Consider the following 22,218-nt stretch of genomic DNA (forward strand, 5'->3'; position numbering starts at 1 on the left):
TCTGAATTTTCCATCTAGATTAACCACGGGAGCCGAAACTGATCTGTACAGAGGTTCTAGAGCATAGCGGCCTAATGATGTCTATCAGGCGCCTATCTATTCCCTTGGTTGCCAACCTCACCAAAAGCCTTATCCTGACCACTAGGTTGAACACTGATGAAAAAACCTAGGAAGGCTACATGAAGTGATATTTTCTTACAAATGGCATATTTGACAAGTGCCATAGGATGAAAACCTGATCCACGATGGAAAGCCCTGAGATAAAATCTGCCTTGTGTCCTGTCCAGTTTTCCATTCTCGACAATCCATCTATTGAATTCTGTAGGATTATGTGAGAAAGATTTTACAGTCTATACCAATGAGACTGATTGATCGATAAAATGTAACCTCAATTGTGGGACCCGTCTTTTAAAGTGGAATGATGGTAGAATTGGACCAAGATGCTGGATATACCCCAATGCTAACAAAGAGGGGAAAGACAGCTTTAAAAAGTGTGACCCCCCCAATCACATAGGAACTTGAAGACTTCCACTGGAATCATGTGAGGGCCTGGTGCTTTCCTCTTGCCAGATTGTCTATAGATTTACGGATCATAACTTCCATAAAATGTGATGCTTCAAAAGGTCCGTGTTGCACAATAGAGGGGATTCCTATCACAGTGGGTAAGGGAGAGGACGCCTTTTTCTGAGCAAGCATCAGTCGAATCTGATGTAACAGGACCTAGTTGTTCCGGTTGGGAGCATAAAATCTCGGAACCTCTCAGTATTGTTTACTATCTTGTCTTTGGATACATAACGTAGAAGGGAGGCTGTCAATTGATCATATAGCTGACCAATATATACCCTCTAAGGCGAACTAGATGTTGACCCTACCCCATAAGGTAGAAAGGACATTCAATCCATTGCCTTCCGTAATGAAGTCCAAATCCCAATAATGAGTTCCAATGTTCCTCCTCCTCCTCCTCCAACTACTCCCTTCAACTCTCTTGTGGCATGTGCCCTAAAAACCTTGCACGCACAATGTTGCCTGGTGCTCCTTTGCATTATTGCAAGAACCCTCTTGGGTCGTAGATGAAGGAAAATGCACCAAGTGTGCTGAGATGGCAATGTAGTCAATGCTCTGACCACTGGTGCACCTGTACATGTTGGAGTGTTTGTGTTGGCTCATGATCGGCTGTAGTAACTGCCCCATTGTAGCTATAACCTTGTTGTACAATTAACGTACTGCCTTATGGGATGAAATATGACATCAAAGAACTTCCCAGCAGTGATGAACGTATCCCATAAGCTATCAGAAGCCAGGATTTTCTGCAAAAAGTAGGGCAAGAGGTCTATTTCCAACATTATAGCCAGGGTAACATGAAACAGGCAGTCTGCCATGTTGCAGGTGATATTTTTTCCCCCAACTGAGCAATTCCACAAGACTGGCCTGATGCAATGGGGGAGCACTTATATGTATTGCTGGGCTAGGTACAGGGGTGATTGTGTGTACTGGTGGTGGAAAGCTGCTTGTGTGATGGTACGGGTATGGTCAAACATTCCATCTTTTCACTTTTTTTCCATGTCAGTAAAAGTTGCTGCAGCAGATGGACCCGCATAGATACCTAAGCATGTCCCTTCCTTGCCCCAGCACAGCTTTCTGGCAAAGTGTGCAAGTGGCCAGATATGGTTTCTGTTTATTCTGTGTGAAGTACTGCCATACTTGTATTACTATGTCTCTATCTATGGTGGCATTCTCTTTCTACTCAGTATTACTGCATTGCAGCAAGAACACAATTTCATGAGGTTTATAGTGACTGTTTCGACAGTCAATGTTTCTACATGCAAAAGTTTCGACACAAAAGCATCGAAAACAAAAGTTTTGAATGCATTTAAAATATATATATATATATATATATTTAATGGGGGGGTTGCCCCCAAACCCACCCTTTTTCTTTTTAAAACAAACATTTTTTTTTCAATACGCAAAAAAATAAAACCTATAACATGAAAAAGAATGCATTTGAAACTTTTTTTTTAATGCTTTTGTGTCGAAACATTTGCATGTAGAAACAATTTTTTCGAAACTATGACTGGACAGCTTTCATGAAAGGGCAATAACCTTTATCTTAATCATCATCCATGTCATCACAATCATCACTTTTGTATGACTTATCCATGGAAGGGGTATTAGAAGTAGCGACCTGTAATTTTCAATCTCCCCCCACTCTCCAAATGCAACATGTATTGTTCTTTCCTGATATTCAGTCAATAACATATAAACTGACTTCACTTCTGGCAATCAGCTAATTGATGGAACTGAAAGTGCAATCTCCTCTGTCAGTGTTGGTGGATTTTCAACCTAGTGGTGAAATACCTATGAATGTACTTGCAATAGTGCATATATTCCAATGGGATTTGTGATGGGGTGTGGAATGTATGTTGGATGGTGATCAGTTGACCACATGCAATTTTGCCATCCTCAGTGCAGACAGCAAATGCTGCTGCAGGTGTGAGAATTTCATAAGCAGCATGTCTTCATCTGTCCCTTGCTTGTTTGGGTTTCCACATATTCTCTGCAAATGTATGGTTACAAGAGGTGGCCTGACTGGATATTTGCTACCTTGCCTCCAAAAACTGGATGTTGAAGTTTTACCTGCATCCCATTTCACCAAATCCCATTTCTCTGCATTTTGTTAACACTTTTTACAGTGCTAATGTGGGAAGATATCCACATGCATCACCTCTCAACACCCCTCTCCACCTTCTCTTTCTATATACCTACCCAAACCCCATCTACATTTTTGTTGTAAAATGCAGTACAATTATTGCAGAGAAATGGGATTCTGTGAACTTTGATGTGAGGGATTTTCTTCCTCATGCTCCACCTCTTATACTTCAACCAATAGCATGTTTATTATGTTCTCACTTCAAGAGAGGGCTACTGACAAGAGCTTCTCCCACCTCCCTAAATCTCATACGTTCTCCCACAAATATCAGGAAAGCATGAGTCTTACAAAAGCTGGCATCAAGGATTCCATACCCTTCCTGCTGCTCCTCAATAATATGTGTCTCATTTGTTCACTTCAAGAGACTAACACTAACTGGTGTATCTATCACCTCCTTGACTGTCTGCTACTTTCTGCTACTTGATCTTTCAAAATAGTGTAGCTTGAGTCTCATACATGCTGTCCTCAGAGAGTCTGTGCTGCTCCTGCTTCTCCTTAAAATTCTTAACCAAGAGCACATGTTTCGTTTGCTCACTTCAGGAGAAAGACTGTGACTAACGTATGTCCCAACATCCTGAATCTCGGCTGCTGTCTCTTACAAATATCACATTGCTCCTTCTCCCAAGTGCCACCCAAAGACATGTCTTAGTATCATACATTGACTGGTGTGTCTCTCAGCTGATTAATCACTTGTCCTTAATCCCTCAAAAATAACACAAGTCTCACTAAATCTGCCTTCGAGGATACTCTGTTTCACTTGCTCCTCCTCCTATTAGTCACTTGATGTAACCTACCTTGGTCTCTCAATTCAAAAGATGGAGAATGACCAGTACATTGCCACCTCCATAATTCTTTTCTACTTCCTCCCACATATATCATGCAAGAATGTGTTTCACACAAGCTGCACTAGAAGATTTGCTGCCCTTCCTGCTCCTCCTCCTGTCATTAACCATCAAACTCGCCCCTTGTGGGCCTCCTGGACCCTGACACGTCGGGGTCTACACTCCATAATACTACCAACATGGCTGCAAGCCCAGAATGCCGCTCACCAGTCTTCGCGTTCTACACAGCATGCTCTATAAAGACGCCACACCCCTGCGGCCCTGCACGTCTCAATGCTGCTGCTAGATGTGACCGGACGTGTGCTCCGTACTCTTCCTTGTACTATTCTGTTGTTTCCTGGTTGCAGGAAACCCTTCTTCCAATCTACCTTTCCTCCTTCTTATCCAGCCTTCCCGGAATCCTTGCGCTTCTTATCCCTTTCTCTGAGTTTCCTGGAGTTTCCCCTTGATCCCGGACATTGAATCTGAAAGAACAAGGGAAGCCGAGGACGGCCAAGCGGGCTTGTATAAGACCCGAACCATACGAAAGAAGACTCCTCCTAAAGAAGTCATCAGGCAACGAAAAAGGTGAGAAAGGGGGAAACCTGTGACACCTCCCAAGTGTCAACCGATGGCATTTCTCTCATTTGCTTACCTCAATAGACTGCTATTAACTAATATATCTACCATCTCCCTAAATCTCTGTCACTTTCTCCCTCAGCAAGCACTCCAGCCCGTGTCTACACAAGTTGCGTAAGGGAGCCTTTCCTCTTCTTTCTTCCCATCCCAAGTGTTGCCTGATAGCATGTGTTTTGTATGTTCATTTCTGACTGGTATATCTCCTACCTTTCTGAACCTGAGCTACAATCTCCTACAAATAACACATGAGTGTGAGAGTCGCAGAAGCTGCCCTAAAGAATTCTCCGATCCTCTGCCTCCTCCTCCCAAGATGTGCCCAATGGTATGTGTTTCATTCACTCACATCAAGAGGGAGACACTGACAGGAGTATTTCCCAAATCCCTGGATCTCTGCTACATTATCGCTCCAAGTTCAAACAAGGGTAAGTATCACACAACTGAGAGATTCTTAAAAAGTTCGTCAGAAGTTGGATCTTTTTCGATGAACTCAAAATGTGTGAGAACCAAGGACCAAGAAAATATGTTCATCCAGATTCACTCATATGTGATCACTCTGAAAGGTGCAGAAAAAAAGATCCAGTGAGTAGTGAATGGATCCTGTGATGGCCTCTAGTGATGGCTTCACCAACCACATCTGAAGTGGCTATCGGAGGTGAGAGCTCAGTTAATCTGCCTTGGGAATTTAGTGAAAGGTTACACTTTTGATGTACACAGGTGCCCTAAGTGGAAAGACTGACATACAGTTCATAAATGAAACATTTTAGCTACTCAAAAGCCTGGAATAACCATGCATGCATCAGGGAAGAGGAAACCAATGAGTGGAGTCTGCCAAGAACCTATTAAGAGGTGAGAGAGCGATAGTAGAATGGTATCCGTATAAAAGGTGGAAATTAAAAAAACGGAATGGTAGAATTGTTTGAACAATTCTACCATTCATTACCAATATAGCGAACAAGGGAAGCAGGGGTTGTGGGGGTGTCCCCCTCACCATCGTTCGCTATAATTGCATTGCATTGGTGGTTGCGTCTGGGGGAGAAAAACAACAAAAGAAATTTGTGTTCAAATAACTTTCGTTTTTCTCTCCCTCTGACATTTCGCAGTCAATTCTTTCGTGGACATCCGAGTAGAATACTAAAGAATTTATGGATACCCAAATGGTATCAGTAATGGGCAAACTCGAGGCCCTTTCTATTCAGATAGCTGGAATAGAACAGAGCAAGAAGACGACAGAAGGCACAGTTATGGAGTTGGATGCAGCAATTCAAGGGAGAGTAGCAACACTGTAGCTGTTCGCATCCATTCAGCACTGCACTGTGGGCGTCATATGGACTTGAGAAGGGAAGGCAGAATCCCCATAAAACTAACAGTGGGGGAACAGCCACATTGCGGTTATGTCCTCGAAGGCCAGAGTGAGCTGAAGTCACTGAGATCTAGTTGTTGAATGATAAGAAGTTGTGTTCAGTTCCATAGTGCAGCCAGCGGTTGTTCTCCAAACCTGCAGACAACCCACCAGTGGTCTGTTAGCCATTGCCTCAGTAGGAGATACCATTTTTATGAGTATCCAGAGGCAAAAGGTTGCCAGATATGGGCAATTAAATGAATCTATGAATATTGTTGTTTCCTGATCTGAATCAGGTGACATAGCACACAAGCAGGAGGACATTGAAGGGTTCCTGGCACTGGGGATGCAAGCAACAGTATTAACCTGGCATGTCTTCCTTAAGAGTAAAATGCAAGTCTTTACATGCGTGTAGGGTGCACAGGGGCTCAAGCAAGGTACGCAATATGGAATGCTGGAATTTGTTGCCTGGTTCTGGCCTGGAAAGAAAGGACGCAGAGCCGGAGAGGAAACACAACTTCTCTTTATTAATACGAAACTGGAACTGGCACGTTCCTCACCAACTCCTCCCCTTGACTCCCTGTAACTGGGCATGTCCCCAACTGTGGGACATCTACCTGAAAGGGACAGGGGACTGGTAACACCACCCCCAGACAAATGTTCAAATATCGTTGCTAACACTCTTCCACCCAGCGCAATGGCTTCCAGATCACCCGCTGTGGTCTGGCATTCCTGTAAGGGAGTCCTTCCCCTTCTGAAGAATCACCCATTGGGGTCCCTCGACCTCCAGCCTCTCTGGGAGGGACCATAGGTCATCTCGTGGTTCCCTCCCCTCCGGATCTGGTTCTGGGGGAAGTGACTCACACTGCTCCCTTTTGACAAAGTGCTTGAAAAGGGAGCTATTCCTCGTGAGTTCCTTGTCCCCATTTTGAGCAGTTACCATCGTCCCCTTGACTGCGATGACAGTCATGGGCTTCGGGATGTATCAGAAGTCTGTCCTTCTGGTTATTGGTTGTTGGACCAGCACTTCATCTCCAACTTGAATGTCCTTGGGCACTGCTCTCCACCTTAGGTCTGACTCCAGCTTGGTTCTCTTTTTTCCTTCTGTGTCCCGCTGGATGACTTCTGCATCCTCATCTCCTGGGGCACTGGAGTCCCTCACGATACGAGTGTGTACATCGTAGTGCACGATCAGCTCCGCTGGGGTCTTATTGGTGGCCTGATGAGGGGTGTCCCTGTAATCACGCAGCAGTCTGCAGAGGGCTTGATGAGGATTAAAGGCCTCTATGCAGACCCTTTGGAGTGTCTTCTTTATGGAGACCATGAAGCGCTCTGCCATGCCATTCGCCTGGGGCCACCTTGGAGTTATCTTCAGTTGTTTGAACCTGAAGTACCTGGCCAATGCTCCGAACTCATGGCTGTTGAACAGCGGGCCATTGTCCGACTTTATTATCCTCGGGACTCCCCACGCACTGAGCACTTTGTCTAGAATGGCTGCAATATGAGGGAACGCTGTGGTGGCAACCTTATTAACGATTTGAATCGTGAGTACTCATCAATGAGTAGGTGTAGGTAGTCTCCTGATTCCAACGGTCCATCAAAATCAACGGTGACCCTCTCCCATGGCCGCTCGGGGATATGAGTTGGTTGGAGGGGTATTGGAGGCTCCGCTCGTGGTGTGCACTGGCAGGCCAGGAAATTCTTGATCCGCTTGTCGACTAGTGAGTCCAGAAAAGGGAAGCAGACGTGGCAGCGCAGTTGTCTCTTTGTGTTCTCTGCCCCTCTGTGTCCTTCATGCACTGTTTGGACTACGCCATCCCTGAATGATGCCAGGATGACCAGGTGGCAGCCTCTCAGTAGGATATTATGGTCCTTTACAGCCAATTCAGACTGTATCCTCGCTAGCTGCTCCATCTCCTCTTTGCACACCCCCCAGGTGGGCTAGAATCGCTGGCCTGTAGTCCTTCCACCTTTCGTTGTGTGTCAGGCTGATGGCCAGGGAGGTCATTGGATCAGCAGCCAACGCGGTTGCGACCGTCTCTAGCGACAGAGCAGGAGGCAGGGAGCTGGCTGCAATGTACTCAATGTAGGCACCATCACCAGCTCTGGTTGTCCGCCGGATTCAAATCATCCCCTGGTCTGTGTCGAATGTCAGTCATATTCCTGTAGCCTGATGCCCCACCCCTCAATGCTTCGGGGCATCTTTGTGGGCTGGTTGCCAAACAGGGATAGCAATGCTTGGTGGTCCGTAATTAGGGTGAACTTTTTGCCGATTATAACTTTATGGAAATGTTCACAGGCCCTGACAGCCGCTATGGTCTCTTTCTCGGCCTGCGAGAAGGCAGACTCATGCGTGGACAGGCCCCTGCTGGCATATGCAACAATGTGGTGCAGGTTCGTGTCTGCCCCACTTCCCTGCGCAAGGATGGCTCTGAGGCCGAAATGGCTTTCATCTACTGTAATCTCTGTGTGCCAACTCGGATCAAACTATGCTAGACGATGGGCCTCCGCCAGTGCCTTCTTGATGGACTCGAAAGCCAGGCAGCAGGCGGGCGACCAGACAAACACAGCATCCTTTTGAAGCAGCCTCCTGAGTGGTTCAGTGATCAAAGCGTAGTGCGGGATGTATCCCACACAATACCCAGCCATCCCCAGGAAGGACCGAATGTCGGCCACTTGTTGTGGCTCTTTCAGCTTGGTGATGGTGTCTACTTTGTCAGGGTCATAGGTCATGCCATCAACCGTGAAAATGTGACCAAAACATTTTGGATTGGACTTGCTAAACCTGCACTTGTCTATATTGAGTGTCAGACCTGCGGCCTGGATTGCAGCACAAGTAGCAAGCAGTGCAGCATCGTGTGCTTCTCGGGATGTGCCAAAAAATGAGAATGTTGTTGCTGTATTTTAGCGCCCCTTTGATTGGTCTTATTTCCTGTCAGACTGCTTCTTGAAAGATCTCTGCCGCAGACGAAATTCCAAAGTTCAAACGCTGGTATCGAAACAGAACTTCGTGAGTAGCAAACATTATCACCCTTGAGTCGGGGTGGAGTTCCAGTTGATGGTATCTCCGTATCTGGTCAAGCTTGGAGAACATTTGGGAGTTGTTGGGTTGCACTATCATGTCGTCGATTCACAGACCCGAGTGTCTCTCACTCTGGATGGCGGTATTGGCCTGCCTGATGTCGACGCGCAGGCATAACCGCCCGCCTTCCTTCAGCACGATGACAAGGGTGGACACCCATCGTGTGGGGCCTGTGACTGGTTCAATGATGCCATCTGTGAGGAGTTGGTCCAGTTCTCTGGAGACCGCATCTTGGTGGTGGAACCCCACTTGCCTGGGGTGTTGTGGGACGGGTTCTAACAAAGTTTTAATGTGCAGCTTGACTGGGGGATCCTTTAGCCTTCCCAGTCCCGTGAACAACTGGGGAACTTTCTCCACAATCTCATGTATTGTAATGAGTCCACACGAGTCACTCGCAACCATGGCCCTCACGGTGTCATGTTGTCCTTGGCCTACCACGGCCGCTGTTCATGCCCCCTGCATTAAAATGAATGTTAATGGGCCCCAGCCGTGAGGATGTATGGTAGCTCAGGAGACACCGACCCTTGGTCGGCCTGCAGATGACGTGGATGGTTGTGTCAGTCTGCCGCTCTTTGAGGCGGAGACGGGGCTTGAAGTGACCAATGGCATGTAAAGGCATTGCTGCTCCCCATTGGAAAATCCTTGATTGTGTCTTCTCCAGTGCCGGTGTGTCGGGGATTCTCAAGTACTCCTGCTCCCCCATGATGTTGACAGTGGCATCCGAGTACACCAGGAACTGTAACCGAGCGTTTCCCATTTTGACAGGAATTTGTGGTGCTTCCTTGGCCTCCTTATCGTGGATGAGGTTGGCATATTTGTCATTGGGTGGCTGGTCAGAGTAGGTGGTGCCCTGGTATGATGAATAGGAGTACCCGTAGTCTTGCGGGAAGTCTGGGTTGTGGTATTCGTCAACAGACCTGATGTATCACCTCTGGTTGGGCTGATAGAACCTATTCTGAAAGTATTGAGATTGCAGAGGGTGGTAGGGTGGCCTGGTAGGCCCCTGTGGTCTTGGGGTTAGGAACAGTCTTCCTTCTCTGCAAACCGATTGGAAATGCCCATCTCTTCCACAGTTGTTACATCTTTGCGACAGGGCTGGGCATGACCTTGCGCAAGGTAATGCCATTCCGCACTGGTAGCACTGTCTCTGTTGTCTAGGGCCCAGCTGGACAGTTGGTATGTCTGGTGTGGCCCCCCTCTCACCTGTCCGAGATGTCCCCTGCTGGATGGCAGCGATGAGGTCGGTAGTGTCCTGTTTAGCAGCAGGCGTGCCCGCCATGGAGGCGCTTGTGCATCGACCCTCTCGAATATCCTTGCAAGTTCACTGACCTCCGGGATCGAGAGGGGTTTCTTCAGGAGCTGTTTCTTGAGAGACGGCGACAGGCAGCCCTCAATAATGTGCAGGCATATGGCCTCATCCAGGGAGAATGTGTCAAACTGGCAGTGTGCCGCTTTTACTCTCAGGCGGGTTATGTATTCATCCACAGTCTCTTGAGGCTTTTGGACACATTGAATAGGTACCTCTCATAGTTTCTGTTCGGTTCAATAATGAGTAGTCTGTCCAAGGCGGCGATCAACGTGGCAAAATCCAGATTGAGGAACACGTCTTGCAGGTGAGGCGAGTCTCCTTCCCCTGAGCCTCGTACAAAGTGGTAGAAGTCTTCCATCCATTCAGTCCACCCTGGACCCTTGTCGGCCTGTGGAGTCATTGAGAACGGCAGGGGCATGCGTAGCAGGACAGACTTGGTGCTGCGCACGGGAGAAGGTAACACAAGTTCGCACATGGTGATAGGCACGTTCAGTGGGTATGATGACCGTCACTCTGGGCAGCGTGGTGGGCTCACTGGTCTCTGTGTGGGTCCGGTGTAGGTGCTGCCCCTCCACGCTCTTTATATTTTTCTGTCCTCCATGTTGTAGTGATTTGGTCCTTTGCCAGATGGCTCTCTCCCCATGGGGATCCTTCACTAAAGTGGGCACGTGCCTCCTCCTTGGCATCCACCCCCAGTGTTGTATGAGGCCTCAAAACCCTGTGCTGTGTGAAGCCCCTGGGCCCTGCAGCAGCCCGTGAGAGGGTGCAAAGAAGGAGGGGGGAGGAGCCATGATAGCCCGGTGGGCCGCACGAGGAGCGTGTTGGAACATTGCTGTGTCTTTTGTTCTCCTTATTTATTTATTTTTCCTTTCGTTGTATGTTTGTGACTCCTGGCGGGAGCACCGCTTTGTGCCGCAGGCCCAGTCACTTCTACATGTGGGCGGGTGCTGGCGGGCATGTGCACAACGGCTCCTGGCCACATGCGTTCTGGTAGCAGCTGCTGGTCCTTCGCTGAGGCTCGGATTGAGCTCTCCCTGTCGCAGCAGCTGGGCTGCTGGCGGTTGTTGCTCTCTTCATGGAGCAGGATCTTGGGTGGCGTGACCGTGGATAGGAGGACATGGCGGGATCGCCAGCCAACAGTGCACGGATGCTGCGGTTGGATGTAGGAGGCGACGGCATGGTGGGATCACCCGCCTTCGGGACGGATGGACTCCCGCCTGCTGGAGACGATCCTCGTTGCCAGTTGTTGCCCGGATCGGGCCCGGAAAGAACCTTCCGGAGAGGAAACACAACTTCTCTTTATTAATTAATATGAAACTTGAACTGGCATGTTCCTCACCAACTCCTCCCCTTGACTCCCTGTAAATGGGCACGCCCCCAAATGTGGGACCTCTGTTTTAAAGGAACAGGGGACTGGTAACAGAGTTGATTATTATTTTAAATTTTGAGTAGAAATTATTTCTCATGTTTCCAGTTCATGGTGGGAGTACTATTTGGTTGCAACCCATTAGGAGCAGACGTTAAATGGTTTGCCTGGCAAACAGGAGGGTACGGGCATTTCATCTTGCGTGTCATTACTTATATTTCCTCTTAAAACGATTCCTCGTCTCATTTTGAGTGTGTAAAGAAGTAGGTAGGCACATATTAGTGAAGTTTGTGAATTTTAAACAATTCACCTCATTGTTATCTGGGATTGGAGGACTAGATTGGGGGTCGAAATGCACAGAAGGAGGAACTTGTATCATTGTTATAGAATGGTGAGTGTGTATAATGTTGTGCCACCATTTTCCAAAAGATTGAAATTGTAATATTTGCGTGGGCCCTGTTCGGAATCATGTGGGTGTGGTGTAAATCAGAGCCTTGCACCACCCCAATGTACATTAGGGTTACAATCTCAGAAACAATACGATGCAAGGCAGCCATTAGATTAAATGTGTAGTCAAAATGTATTTGCTAAGTATTAAATGTCTTTTTAGAAGTCTTACCATGCAAAGCAGTTGGGACTGAATCAAATCGAAGTGTTATCTGGCAGCTTTTGTTAGAGGTGGACCCCACTTAACCAAAAGGCCTACTGACATATTCCATTCCTTATAGTAGCAGCCAGGGGCAGAGGCCACCTGATTAAGATGTAACGTCCTTGACTCATGTAGTACTCGGAAGGCCATATCATAAAGAAAGTGCGCCTTGCAAAAGTTCGATGGCTGCAGTGTTACTATGTTTTTCTTGCTTACAATGTTCTTTGCAGCATTCGGTCTGATAGAAATTCGTGGTCAGTCTGCAGCATAGCCTAGCGAGTTGATGTACGCATTGGAGCTCCCTCTGTGCCATCTTGTGAAGCATCCGAAAAGCATCAGGAACTCACATTGAATTGATCTGTGGCTTAATCCTCTTCCTGCAAACGAGGAGCACCTCATTGTGCATGGTTACTGTTTAAGAGAGAGAGCGAGAGAGACAGAGAGGGAGAGAGAAAAACATGCTGCAGTCCATGAAACAGCACTGTGTGGCAGTTACTACTGTGATATGTAGCAGACATCATGGTGTGGATGGGGTCAATTTGGGTTAGTAAGCATTCATGATCTTTGACCAATGATTCTGGGATATCTTTACATGTTATTGATTCATTTGTAGTGTGCTCCTGAGCTATTGGCTCTGCTCCAAGCATTGATTGACCACTCATTCTCTTTTGTTGACTCAAACGCTGAAGGCAACAAAGATACCCTGTGAGAACCTTGGAGTCAGCAGAGGCTTTTGTGGTTGTGAAGAGAATACAGCTGTGAATGGCACAAAGAGAGATCTGCCATTGTGAGGTTTGGCCATCTTCGGGAAGCAGGCAGTTTGAATTTTAAATAGGGAACTTTGAGTGGTTTCTGCTTCCTTCATTTGGATGGAAACATTGATTGACAGTTGTGCAGGTCATTCCACTCCACCCACATGAATACATTTAAATCCACCAAAGGGGATCAGTTTTCTGGCTCTGGGAGGTGAACACATCTGTTGTCAAGTGTATAAGCATTTGCTTCTGAAATGTAATATGCTCCAATGGTTACTGGGTAAATGCTGGGGGCTGCACTGCTCATAATGTTAACATGAGGTGCACAGACAAGCCCCCGAGACAATTACTCTTAAAATCATGGATTGGAATAAGACTCAGTCTATCATCCAGTTTCTTCCAATAACATTTGTGCCTGCCAAATTGCAAATGGTGAAGTTGAGGCCCTTAAGCACTTGTTCCCACCCCGCAAGGACAATCTTTCCTTAGCACAGGATGGGCTCCCAGATGGATAGGTGATAGTGGAGGTGTTCCACATAGGATGCCTGGTGTTTTACCTATAAATATCCTGTGTAGCTTTAGGTCCATTTAATAGGAGATCCAGAGTGTGTGTGGCATAGTCCTTCTTCCCTGATTTTGGAGCCTCTGAGATGGAGTTATCCCATTGCCCCCTTAGAGGTTTTGTAAGGGTTGATGGAACAGGAAGGCGTCCATATCAAGACAGGCCTGGTGCACCCATTATAGGACATAGGGACCCTTCTCTTTCTCTCCTAAATGTCTGCAACTGGCACTTTCAACTTGATCACCCTACGGACTCTCAATCAGCTACAAATAAATGTTTTCAGTTCCCAAAATCACCTAAATTTAAGGGGAGTGCCAGAGTGCCCATGGAATTCTTCATGAACACATGTATGCATTGGCTGAAGTAGTCTAAAAGAGGATGGTGTCCATCATAAGAGATGATATTGGGATTGTGCAAACGTCCTCTGCCCTCAGCTGGGATGGAACACTAATGGCACCTATGTAGGGCAATCGTCCCTAGCTGTGGTCTCTGGCATGCTCACCTTGGAATGCAAACCCCTTCCAATGAGTGCTTGTTCTAGCCAAATGAAATTTAGCCAACCAGCATTGTCCTGGTACCAGTTCACTCCCCTTCAGAAAGTGTTTGTGCTAGTGGAAGACCTATGTTTGTCCCATCTGCAGCCTCGCTTATGTTTTTCTTTGTTCTAGGATGCGGATACAGTGGGTTGTATATCAGACCATACATTGATCTTGGGTAGGTGTGGTCACATGATCAGCTTCATTGATCATCCCTGATAGTTGTAATAGTGTCTTACTGGCCAGTGGTGATATATGGGCAATCTATAATTATATATCCTGTGGATTGATTTACTCACTCAGCGTCATCAGATGAAATATATATGAGGTTTCAAGCAAGCTCGAAGCTGCTGACTGGCATTCCTTGATTCAGACAATGTAATTGCCTTGCAAGAATAATGGTACAACAAATAGGGTTGGATATCTTTTATTGTCTAAGCACCCATCTCTTTTAGAGGAATGCCAAGGGACGGTCTCTTGTGGTGAATCCCAGATATGCTTCTCATTACTGGTGAGCAAATCCAAGTCAACTTCAACAATGTGTCTGCTTTTCAGACTCCATGGGGAGGAAATATCTTCAGTTGATCTTATTAATATATAGAATATCGACAGCTGACACAATATCGATTCTGCTTGATTCAACAGACCTGCTCTCTGCTGGAGTAGGCACTTGACAGGTAGTATTAGAATGTGGCTTCTGTTGATAAATGTGCTAGATATCCTGTGATCTCTAACCTGCAGTATTACTAGTTTGAATAAACACCATCTGATACTATGGCTTCTCTTATGTTTTGCTTTGCCAAGAGGATGATCTGTTACTGTTTTACATTGTGTGCATATTTAAGGCTATATTGAAATATCTTAGGGTAACCCCAGAGGTTGAAGCAACCATTAACCTCTGTTGGCTCAACATTGATATCTGTTCAATCTAGTGGCACAGTATGACTATCGTAAGAGGTGTGAACCTTCTTCATTCAATGGCAATTCCTTGAATTGGGCAAAGTGGATCCTCATGTGTTGCACCCATGTTTCTTCTCGCACAAATATACTTATTATGCTAGGTTGACAATTTGACCTGAGAGGAAATTGCAGTCAACCCTATTGTTGAAGGCATCAGGAATCTGCTAGGAACTCGCTCAACAACATTTATTGCTGGACATATGAAACACAAGGGGCAGGATCCCGATAGGTAACAATAGTTTGACAAATACGACCAGATGGAGACATGACACCTTGTTTGTACTATGAAGAGCCAGTGGGAGGAGGATGGTGGGTTTTCTGAAGCCATTAGAGGTCACCAAATGTTGTATGGATCATAACATTTGCCAAAGAGGAGGACTTAAGTCTTAGAGTATGGGATGATCGTATGCTCTCCATTACAGGAAACAAGGAAAACATGTTTTGTTCCATGGATAATTTGCACTTCAAAATTCTGCTCCCAAGTTGGATACAACCATAAAATTAGGGCTGACAAACTTGGGGGACTTCGTCTTTGCATACGTTGTGAAGATTAACATAACACTTTGCAAACTTCATGAAGTTGTGAAGTTTCTCACTGGCACCATTACAAGCCTTAGTATCAGATATTGTCTGAATGTATGCATGCATAGCAATTATTAGCACAAGAAACCCTTCTCTGGAGCTACTACACTTTTCCCACTTCCAAACAGATTTAATAAAGAAACAAATCCAGCTAAACGAATACCCATCGAAGCAATGACGTGGGTATAGAGAATTATTCCTGCAAAACACTTTTTTTGCTCAAATTATGGCTTGCAAACAAATTACTTACAGGTTAAAAAAAACAGGGATAGAGGTGATCATGCAGGGGCAGGATAGCGAGTTTGCCACTTCCACTTCTTGATGTTCTCCTGGGTCTGCCCTGCGAGTGAACATTGACTACATCTTCATGACTGGAAGGATCTGGGTGCAACCCTTTGGCTTGCCATGAGATCCTCACAATATTTCTGTATGTCCTTAAACACAGGTAAATATTATTTACATGCATTGGAACTAATTAATTCGTTTTTGGTGACCCGTTTATTACATTTGTTGGAAGGGATGCAAATATGGTTATGTGTGCTTTGTTTTCCAGCTAACTGTACATTAACAACAATAAACTTCAGCAAATGAAGTTCACAAATATGAGAAACCAACCAAATTGAACACTTTGGCAACAACCAAATTATGAGATACAACACATCTCTTTATCTTCAATGTGACAAACAACATCCCAACTTCTCTTACATGGTGTAGCAATACTCACTTTATTGCAGACCTCCCAACTCTGTACCCAAACTGGATTGCCTTATACACACCCAACAACCGGACTCAACCTTGATCCCAAACCTTGACAACACCTCAATCTCCCACACATGTTTCAAGTGAGCATATCTGTGTTTGGCCTTGCAAACCTCCTCAAAAACGTTCTCTCACGCCTTTCATATATCAATATCCATCCACCCTGGACAGAGTTTAGAGTTTGGCTATTGTCTTCTCAATATCTCAAATGGTGTAACACTTGTAACCCTGTGGAGTGTGTCACAGATGCCGTCAGAAACACACCAATTCTCGAAAACAATCTCTATCTCTTTCTCTCTCTCTTTCTCTCTCCCACCCCCTCTTGACAGGCTCAGGTCCCTGACGCTGAGACTTCCTCTCTGTTACCACTCTCACCCAGACACCTTCCTGTACTCACAGCAATGTGAATGACATTCATGAGGGTGCAAACGAATATTTCCACACATGCATTTGCTTAGGGATGGTACAATTAAGCGGTACAGTGCTCAATCACATGATCCAATAAATAACCCTCCATCTCCTGGCACATTATTTGCTACCCATTGTCTGAAACTATTTTACTTGGAATCCTTTCACATGATGGTGGTTCAAGAGGATCTAAGCACAGAGCGTGGAGATTTGGAATAAAAAAGGATTGCCATCCCATGTCAGAGGAGGTAGCACGTTGTCAGTCACTCTGAAGAGAAGTAGGTGTGTTGTAGCTTGAAAATAGGTTATTGTCGCCAACTGTTAAAGGTGTTTAGTTAGTTACCCATTCTACGTCTATCCAGTGCATGCATACATCCAAAAATACACACATACACCTCTGTACGCGCTCATGACACTTACTTCCAAACAGGCCACTTTCCCAGAACTCTTAGGTTTCCCCTAGCCATGTGTGAGAAGGCCACCCAGTCCTGTCTTGTTCCCTTTCAAGTCTGCAACTTGCAATCTTTTGTTTTTCCATTTTATTCAGAAAAACTACAAGTCCCAGAATTCCAAGGAAAACAGAATAGTTCCAGATGGACCCTCTTTAATTGTGAAAAAGGTAATCTTGAGAGTGCTGTATTTCCTTACTTCCTATCACTATTTGATAATTTATGGAAAGAGCCTCTCTCATCACTCCTGCTGCAATGACACACCCCTTTTTCTCTTTAATTGGCAACAAAAATGTATGCAATGTTTGAAGGTTGGAAAGGATTGAGTGATATGAAGCAATTTATCTGTTTTAGATTTTCAAAATCTGATAATCTGTTAGTAGGACTTCCGACTTTACAAAGAAAATCAGCAACTGTGGAAGTAATTAGTTCTGTTTCAACAAAAATATCGGCCCTGTATTTACTAGTAAAAATTGAGGATTCGACTTGACTATGATATGATATGATAGTTCATTTATATAGCGCCTATACACAATGTGTTTCAAACCACTTCAAGGCAAGGGAGGGAATAAGGGAAAAATAACAACATTCTTACAGGCCATGAACAGTAAGGATGTGAAACTATCGTACTCGGCCTGATGACATTTCAGATAGTGCAAGAGCTAAGACATAGATAAAGAAGGGAGGGGGAGAGTGGGAAGGAAATGGAAACAAACAGGCGACTACCGTACTAGGCCTGACAACATTTCTGGTAGAGCTGGAGAAAAACAAAAGGCGAGTGAGAGGGGTGGAGAAAGGGAGGGAAGGAACAAAACAAGCGACTATCGTACTAGGCCTGATGACATTTCAGATAGTTCTGGGGGGGGGCAAATAAGGGGAGGAGGGAGGAGGCAGACCAGGTTGCTATCATACTAAGTCCTGGGACAATTCTGATACAGTAAGTGCATAGAAGAAAGTAAGGGGAGATGGGGAGGAGATAGGAAAAAGAGAAGGGAGAAAGGGAGAGGAGGAGAGAACAGAACAGAGAATAAGCAGTCAAAAAGAGTGGAGGAGCAAGAGGGGAGAGCAAATACAATTGCAGACTGAGTTTGCATATTAAGTGAGACTGCCTATAGGGATACCATGGTATCGAGTAAGAAAAAGCTGCAACCAAAATTCTAGTTTTTACCATGATTATACCCTCAGGGTGAATGTCGGGACGGTATCACACAAGTGATATGACCGTATCAATTAAGGAAAATACTCTTCTATATTTGTTTTCATCCACTTTCAACAAAGCAGCTCTAGTGTCTATGATCCATAAATTGAAATATGGATTGAATCCATACTTAGGATTCAATCCCCTCAAAAGGAGTGATCCTTATAGGGTGAGAGGCATACATCTTAACTAGTCTCAGGGAAATGTGCTCACCTCGGATCAACTTTGACACAGTCTGAACATACACATTAAGTACAGTGCTGTTGTATAGTTATTAAACCTTAGGCTAGAACTGGATATGAGTATTAGAAATAACAAATTATGGTACAGAGGCAGTCTAAATACTTAACAAATAAATAGATTGCACATGCGTACATATAATTGCACAGGCCCAAATGTATAATAATTCTGCCATAGATGTAAAATAATGCCAATTTATTACAAGTAGTTCTCTTTGGCCTTGAAGTATTCATTACAAATATCAACTGGGTCCATTCATGAAGCCCACATATGCATGCCATTACAGCAAATAATATGCAAAGTAATAAAACCTAGATGCAAAACTCTTTAACAACAGTTAAAAATTTCTTAGCGGTATTTTTGGACAATACATTATTTCCCAAATGACATCATGACAATCCGTATGGTAGCTACACTGCCCTACCACACTTTTGTATTGTGCAACTTCAATGCGATCCTTATCATAACATTTAATATGGATCATTTTAGATTGTGCCAAGTGAACCAACATACTACTCTTGTGGCATTTGTTCATGTAAAAAAGAAAGTGAGAGAAAGTATAGTGTCCTGATATTATTTTATACAAACAGTTGTTTCATGGTCATGTTATAATAATCTTACAATGAACTTCTTACCTTTTTGGTCGGGACTTTTATTTTAAGAAATTCTGCTTCTCTACTTAGTGCATGCCAGGGTGCATGTATTCTGACAAAACTGCATCCTTGCATCTTAATCTGAAACATAAGGTAACACAAATGTCAAAAATATTATTATTTTAATCCCTAAATATAAGGAAAGATCCACAGGTCAATACAAATATACAGATAAATGGAATAGTAAATTACTATTAGTTAGAACATTGAGAAAACTGTGGACCACAATTCAACATCCACATAATAAATGTCCTAGCTATGCTTAAAAATATATGAATCAGTTTGTATTGTATATGATACTGATGCGTTATTTATGCAGCACTTTTGCCAAAGCACTTTACATAGTACTTATTTACATACATATCACCCAAACGAAGTTGATACTCAATTCTCAAACTCAAAAGGATGAAAGGCTGAGTTAGCCTTGGCATGTTTAAAGCCTGCAGACACACAGATCACAGCGTTGAACAATCAATCCGCTGAGCTATTTTACCAGTATATGATAAAGTTTAGGAATGGTTTTCTCATATTTTATTTGTTGAAGTGTTTATATTGCTTTGCAAGGCATAAAATAGGTAGTCTCGCATAGCAAATTGCTATTCAATTCTGTAGATTTGCTGATTAAATTTACACTAGTGTAGTACAGCTACCTATTTAAGTTACACTGTTCAATGAAATCACAGCTCACAGGGCATTCCTCCCTTGACCTCGGGGCCCCCACCAGCCTCTTTTATCTGTTCACTGCAAGTTTAAAGACTGTGCAGCAGTAATCATCTCCTCAACCATTAAAATTGCAAAAGACCTATGTCGGAGTGCTAGGCAAGTAATGTTCTCTCTTTCCTATAATTGCAAACCAGAAGTAATGATAATATATTTTTATTAAGCAAACTATATCCTTTTCTGGCAAATGTGTTAACGTTATACATCTTTTTTTTTAAAGACAGCCTCCATGTTTTTCAGTAAAGTTTAAGTTACTGCATCTAAATCTCATAGTGTAAACTATGTTTCATTTTGTTGGGTAAAGTGAATGATATTGACAAGTGAACACTTTTGAAAATGTACATGATCACAGGGCCAAATGCTTTTGATGGCAAACTTAGTTCCATGACCTGCTGGTTGCATACCTCTGGGGAGCTGGTGCTCAATCCATGAGCTGTTCCCATACTCATTGACTCTCTAGCTCATCACTGTTTATACCAGCTATATATGAAATTGAGAGGGCTGCAAAATGTCCATATTCCAATATATTCAATATATTCTGCCCTCATATTCATCTTCTCCTCTCCCGGACTCCTGGGCTTGTTGCTGTTCTGCTCCTTGGACATAGGCTGCGGATGCTGCAAAACAGACCTAACAGAACCCCCCTCACCCACTGTGGGGACTTTCCAATGGTTTCCATCAGCTCCCTAAGATCTTCTTCCGCTACCAACTACCTGCTGCTGCCGGCCTTGCCCACACCCCTTTCTTGCCTCTCCATCAACCTCTGCCCTCTCAACATCACATCTGGGTGTTACCCACGGCATAGCCATAACAGGCACCTATCTATTTCCGTCGCGATCTCCATGCTTTTAATACCCCTCTATTTATTTCATCCTGTATTTCTGCTCTTCCCAAATATAGTTAGAGAAAAAATAATATGACTGAAAATTCTGAAAATTATACAAATGAGCAGAAGGCTGAAGTCCGCAGAAGGTTGGAATGGAATAACAAAGCAGGAAGAAAATGACAAGTCAATCGAACGGAGAACCAACAAGTACAAGTAACAAATGGGAGGAAGAGACTGGAAGTATGAGGAAATCATAGGAAAAGAAGCACTGAGCTAAGATGCCAAGGTACCTAAGCGTTGATACACAAGGTCTGTTTGCTCTGTGATTCGTTTTATGGAAGAACGCTGCACGAACTGCAGTGTAGCAGCGCTTGACTCTGTTGCAGGTTACCCATGTCTGGAGCGAGTGTGGAAGCAGAGGAGCACGGCAGCAAGCATCTGCCATCTTGAATGAGGCAACACAGGTGGCACCAATGGAATTCACAGTCCTATAAAGGCGATTCTTCCACATTCGCCAAAGGGTCCAATGCATTGCCGGTTGATATTGAAACTTTATCCAACATCTTTTTTCTCACTCTCTCGCAAACCCCCTCAACCTTGGCTCTCTTCCGATATCAGCTCAATGCTGCGAGCTCTGAGCCATCTTGAACGTTGCTGGTGCAAATCCCACTCTGAGTATGACTCTTCTTCCTTTTCATCCTACCACTCTCTCTTTGATGGGGCCCTTCCGACAGCTAAGCGCAATTATTACTCTGACTTTCTGCGTGCCAAATCTTCTCACCCCCAACATCTTTTACAATCTCTTTCTAGCCTCCTTACACCACCCACTCCTGATCATTCCCTCCACTCTACTCTCACTGCTATTGATCTGCCAATGTATTTTTTGACCAAAGTTGCTTGTCCTCGTGCTGCTATCATTCTCACTACCTCCTCTCCTCCTATTTCTTCTTCCTGTACCTCCCTAAACTCCTCTTTCTCTCTCATTACCAACTTAGAGACCACTTCAGTCCTTACTTATTCCCATCTCACTGGTTCACCTTTGGAACCCATTCCTTCTTCCTAATACCCAAAGTCTATTCTTCTCGTGTCTCCTAACTTACCACTCTCCTCAACACCTCTCTTTCCACATTGATCTTTCCTACTTGCTTCCAGCATGCTTCGAATTCTTCCTATTCATAAGAAGGCTTCTCTCAACCCTTCTAATTTTCAACCCATCTCACCTCTTCCTTATCTTTCTAAACTCCTTCAAAGCCTTGTCTATGCTCAGGTTTCTACCTTTGTCAATGCCAACTCTATCATTCCTTTGCTCCAATCTGGCTTCTGTCCCACCCACTCAACTGAGACTTGCCTTCTCTATGTTTATAATTCCCTGCTCTCTGCACATTACACAAAGTATTCCTCTCTTCTCATACTTCTAGATATGTCCGCTGCTTTTGACATTGTTGACCACACTCTCCTCTTGGCTTCTCTGGCTTCTTTTGGGGTTGACAACTCTGTCCTTGCCTGGTTTAGTCCCTATCTTTCCAACTGCACCTAATCTGTCTCCTGGGCTCGTTCCTCTTGTCATACACTTCCCCTCCTTCATGGTGTTCTCAAGGCTTGGTGCTTATCCCATTTCTTTTTCCTCTCTATATTTCTCCTCTTGCTGCCATTATCTC

The 22,218-nt window shown here is 44.6% G+C and overlaps 1 protein-coding gene across 3 annotated transcripts in view; it reads right to left on the minus strand.

Annotated features, from left to right (window-relative positions):
* ANO2 (anoctamin 2) overlaps window positions 1–22,218 on the minus strand; it is a 2,341,832-nt gene that overhangs the window by 1,521,706 nt on the left and 797,908 nt on the right. For all 3 annotated transcript variants that reach the window (XR_011281759.1, XM_069628333.1, XM_069628334.1), the window contains one exon: window positions 18,997–19,095. Coding sequence is in view for 2 of the 3 variants with exons in the window: in XM_069628333.1 (XP_069484434.1) it covers window positions 18,997–19,095 (99 nt within the window). In the remaining variant the exon portion in view is untranslated. The remainder of the gene's footprint in view (window positions 1–18,996; window positions 19,096–22,218) is intronic.

Source organism: Ambystoma mexicanum, chromosome 12 (genome assembly GCF_040938575.1).
Source record: "Ambystoma mexicanum isolate Mex_15411 chromosome 12, UKY_AmexF1_1, whole genome shotgun sequence".
Classification (NCBI taxonomy): Eukaryota; Metazoa; Chordata; class Amphibia; order Caudata; family Ambystomatidae; genus Ambystoma; species Ambystoma mexicanum.